The sequence below is a fragment of the Melampsora larici-populina genome (assembly GCF_000204055.1).
Source record: "Melampsora larici-populina 98AG31 unplaced genomic scaffold MELLAscaffold_393, whole genome shotgun sequence".
In the NCBI taxonomy this organism is placed as follows: Eukaryota; Fungi; Basidiomycota; class Pucciniomycetes; order Pucciniales; family Melampsoraceae; genus Melampsora; species Melampsora laricis-populina.
Genome location: NW_006769120.1, coordinates 1,331 through 6,082, shown reverse-complemented (window position 1 = coordinate 6,082; position 4,752 = coordinate 1,331). Strand labels below are relative to the sequence as shown.

Sequence of the window (4,752 nt, the reverse complement as noted above, 5' to 3'; positions counted from 1 at the left end):
CCAATCAAATCCGCCCAAAATTCCCTAAAAACCCTATGATGACGCAATGTAATGGTTTTGTTACTAATAAATGATGTAATTTTCACAGCTAAAAGTGATCAATGACGCAATAATATGATGTACAGCACTTCTTATGATGAATACAGGTGATTTTTTCCTTGTAAACTAGCTGAAAACCAATTTTTGAGATTACGAATTTTTTCAGATGTGCTCCAATTTTTGATTACTAAAGTGCATCTTGTAGTCCACGTGTTACTGATCATTTCTGACACCTACATGACCTACTTCTGATGAGTGATGAGTAAGATATTGAGTTGTGAAGTTAAGGTTTTTAGTGTTACATATGACTTGTGACTGTAAATTCGAGATTCACACCAATTCTTTATTTGCCTTATAACTTTTTACACACACCTCCGTTACTAATGATTTAAAGATTGTACATTATGTAATCCACTCTTCTGCGTTGAATGAGCCATCTACCAACCTATTCTGACGTCATTTGACATATGTAATTAGCTGAAATCCTCCATTTTCCACGAATTTCACCCATTTTCTTCACTTTTCACAGCTACTACTAAGCCTTTCTTGCTCATGTAATATTACATCATCATCTATAGCTTTAAAAATCCCGGAAAATCCTCTTGGCAACCTTAAATTCCATCACTACCACTATTACACAACCAAACTACACGTGTACCTCTTGTTTACCAACTTCGAAAAAGTGCTTTTTTCCTAATAACTTCTGTTTCTACTTATCAACCTTGAAGATTAAAATTGTCATAGTATCTTATAATGTTGTTCTTTCATATTCTAACCTCATAATACCCATAACTTTATTTTTACTAACCTAAAAACCATTTTCCAACCCTTATACCTATAATTTCGAATTTTTCTTATGTTTTTCTTTCTTTCTTTTTGTAATAAATTTGTAAGTAAACTATAATGATCTTAATATATAATGTGAAATAAAATGATGTAATGTTGACCTAATGACCAATACATAAGCCTACAAGAGCTTCAATTGATCAAAAACCTCCATTTCGAATTTTCTTTCCTGCTGAATCCTGCTAATAAACTGGTAAACTGGTAATTGTGAATTTTTTAATTGATCCCATAAATTGATCACCACACCGTCACCATCAATTAAACACAACTGTTCAGCGGGATTGATAATCGACGCAGGTCGGAACTCCTGTTCCTTACCGTCCCTATCCTGGAGTACCCAAACTCCAGTGGACCAATTGGTAGACTTGGTGTACTGACCTATCCAATCCATCCCAAGGATGAGATCATAGGAAGCTAGTGGCGCCACCCTAAAATCATGTAGAATAGATATAGTTTCAAATTCAATATCTATATCCACAAGATGATTGCACTTCTGTGCCTTCCCCCAAACCCCATAAACCGTAGGCTGAAGTGGGTTTGGACGGGTTTTTCGACGACTTTCATCGACATATGCTTGAGAAGCATAAGACTTCTTAGCTCCAGTGTCTAATAGTATTCTGGTAGCTATTTTGTTCAGTGTCAGAACAAACTCAACTCGGGGCAACCCTGAGTCATCTTCTATGGCTGCCAAATAATCAAGGGAGCTATCCTTGATTACTCCAGATGTCACGTTCTCGGGCTCACTGGCCGGTGAGGATGCAAGTACCGTTGCACTTGTTAGGCAGCATTTCCCGTCACAACAGGAGCGACCAAGATAGTTGTATATGCTTGGACGTTTAATCGGTGGTTCTAACTCTGTCACTGAGTTAACACTCTTGACCGCCGAAGTAGGAGTCTGATTTACTTTACTATTGGGAGACTTCCACGAAATCCTTTTGATTTCTTTCTTTTCTTCGCTCTGAATTATTTTCAAAGGTGTTTTCTCACAAATCGTTCCCTCAGCTATTGATACAATCTTACTCGAAACTGTTGGAACTTTTACTTGTTTCTCACTTGAAGTCTTTTCGACTTCTGGCTCATTAACAACAACATGGGAATTCATTTCATCAAAAGGAATGGTGACTAATGAAACAATAGAAGTTGAAACCGGACTAGGCAAATCACTAAGAGCTATACATGATTCGCCTATGCTTTTGACTCTCCAGATCCACTAGCTTTTGGATTGCCTTTAACTTTCTTGAAGTAGTTAAGAGTCCTAGAGGATGCAGGTTCAGGACACTCACGATTTTCGATGGTACCAAAGATATGACCTTTCTTACCACAATTGTAACAAGTTCTATCATTCTTCTTCATTGCCACCTCACTAGCCTTGCGTTTGTTATTTCCTTTCGAACGCGCTGCGTGATCTTGTGAAACTGAATTAACTGATGCGCCATTTGGGCGTAACAACACATCCTGTGCGTTTGCACACAGGATGAGCTTGGGAAAGGACATAGTGACTCCATTCCTTGCTTCCCTATCCACTTCCTGTTGAACAAATTTTCGGATCTGGGGGGGAAGTTTTCTCATGAACATGGTTCCTTCATCATATGGGTAACTGATTTGAGCCGCGTCGGTTTGAATAAGCTGAAATCTACCAAAGGCGTCCATGACTTTCTCACCGGAGCGAAAAGAAAAGTTTTCGAAACGTTCGGCGATAGAATTTCTCGTCAGGATGCTGGGAAAAGCGGCGACGAGATAAGTACAAAACTCATCCCAAGAAGCTGGTTCTTGAGGGGTGTCGACAACTGCAGTTAAATGAATAAGCGCAGGGCCGGATAACATCTGGAATCCAACTAAGTGCCATCCTTGTCAATCGGCATTCAGCAGTTTGAACTGTTTGGCAAGGTTTTGGAGCCAGATGTTGGCGTCTGTTGGCGAAGTCCCGTCGAATTTGGGGAATTTGCGAATCATTAAACTCTTGATGGTCTTGGTGGAGTCACGTTCAGTGGGAAAACCACCCTGATTGGATTCAAAAGGACTGGCTGAGGCACGGGGTTCATCCCCGCTAGTCGCTTGATTAAGACTGATCTTGGCGACATCACTGATGATCTTGCCTTTATCCACTTCAAGAGATGCTTGCCATTTGAAGAAGGCTGCTAACGTTGCGGGGTCGGTAAAAGGGTTGAACACTTCTGGTTTAACGTCGTTATTCTTCATGACCGTATCAACATCGTCAATTTTTGCATTAGAGACTGGACTGGTCGGTGGCTCTTCTGATCGATAATATCGAGCAGCTGGTTTGACAGTTTCGTTGGTTGACGGGTTTTCCTTGGCCTTCCCTTTTTCTGGAGTAGTTTGATCAGTCGCCGGTTTCTTGGGGGCATAGGTGATGAACTTCATTGTTGAAGAGGGCTTCATTACAAAAGGAGTGTCCGGCATGAAGTAGGATACCTCGGCCGGACAAGTGACAGGATCAATCGGGGGATTAGGAGGACAAGACTTCGACGGGGTTTCGAGATCTTCCGGGGTAAGTCCTCTTTCATTGACTCCTAGTAATTTCTGCACCACCGGATGTAACTTAAAAAGGGACTTTTCCTTATTCTTTTGCAGCGTGTGATAATACACCGTTTCATTCAGGGTGAATCCTACTATCTGAGGGGTTGTCCATCCTAAACCGGCTAAAGCAGGCTCCTGATTCTCAGGGGCTGGCAATTCTTCCAAAAGGCGAGTAACTTTGTCCTCATTTAGGGTTATCGGGACTAAGAGTGGTCCAGAGGTCGAAGCTGATTGAGACATCTTTTCTAAATGTATCATAAAAGTTTAATCAACTGGTAAGCTTTTCAAAACTTATTTTCTTCCTCAATTCTGTGCTTTCTAAGCTCAAGATAAACTGGACTTACCGAAGGTTTGTTTGAAAATTTGTTTGTTATATACTACTGGATACCGTTTCTTTCTGATAAAAACTAATTTGTTTGGAAAGGAACACAAAAAGTAATTTTCAAATAAATTCCAAAGGTTAGTCAGATCAGAATAAGCTCTCGCTACCAGTGTAACAGGGACAAAACTACCCACGTTAAGTACTCAGGGTTAGATACCTAGGGCGAGCTTTGAGGGCACGAAAAGGGATGAGGTGAAAGGATCTCGTAAGAGATCTGGGTTTTATGCAATAACAGAGAACAGACAATTGATTGGCTATGGTGCGTTAACAAGGAGCAATGTAAGGCGACGAGGAACCGGCAATTGATTTCTGAGTGTTTTGTAAAATGCGTAAAACGTAGAAAAGACAACTATGAACCAGAAGCTAAAATGATAACAGATAAAAGGTGAATTGAAAGATGATAACAACAGATAACGGAATGTCTAACTGAAGAACTATTACAAGGGGGAATCGTTCTTCTCTTTATATCAATTTACCTCGGGGTTCATTGCTCGTTTAGATTGACTACCAATCATGCTTCGAACAGGGTTTGTGCCTTGTTCGTAGACTTCTCCAGGACCCTTTACATTCTTAATAATGTATAATTGACTGGTCCTGGAAACTAGTCTGAAACGTCTTGGTCCTTATTCTGTAAGGGCCCGTTTCAGACTAACTCCTAATTGTAGCTTCGGTTTTGGGCTAAAGACCCTGCTACATTAGCAGGAATGAGCCGCTTCTACGTGTGCATTGTGGGTTGAAAACCCAATCAAGGAAACGAACTCGAATAGTTGAGCTAGAATGCGATCACCCAGATTCTCATGACTTCGAGCAAACTGCACAGCTGCGAGACATGGTATCTCTTTTCTATGATGAATCGACACGACGAAGCATGGTGATGACGACTTTATGACTTGTCACCTGTCCTTTAATGTCGTCGTCTCAACTAAGCTTGACGAATTCAACAAATA

General features: G+C 40.6%; 1 protein-coding gene across 1 annotated transcript; it reads right to left on the bottom strand.

The window, feature by feature from the left end:
* Positions 1-2,070: 2,070 nt before the first annotated feature.
* On the bottom strand, positions 2,071-4,320 carry MELLADRAFT_114706 (uncharacterized protein; the record flags this gene model as incomplete). Its single annotated transcript, XM_007419706.1, has 5 exons — positions 2,071-2,602; positions 2,762-3,668; positions 3,768-3,830; positions 4,075-4,168; positions 4,282-4,320. 5 exons carry the CDS (start codon positions 4,318-4,320, stop codon positions 2,071-2,073), a joined length of 1,635 nt encoding a protein of 544 aa, XP_007419768.1.
* Between the last annotated feature and the right edge of the window lie 432 nt (positions 4,321-4,752).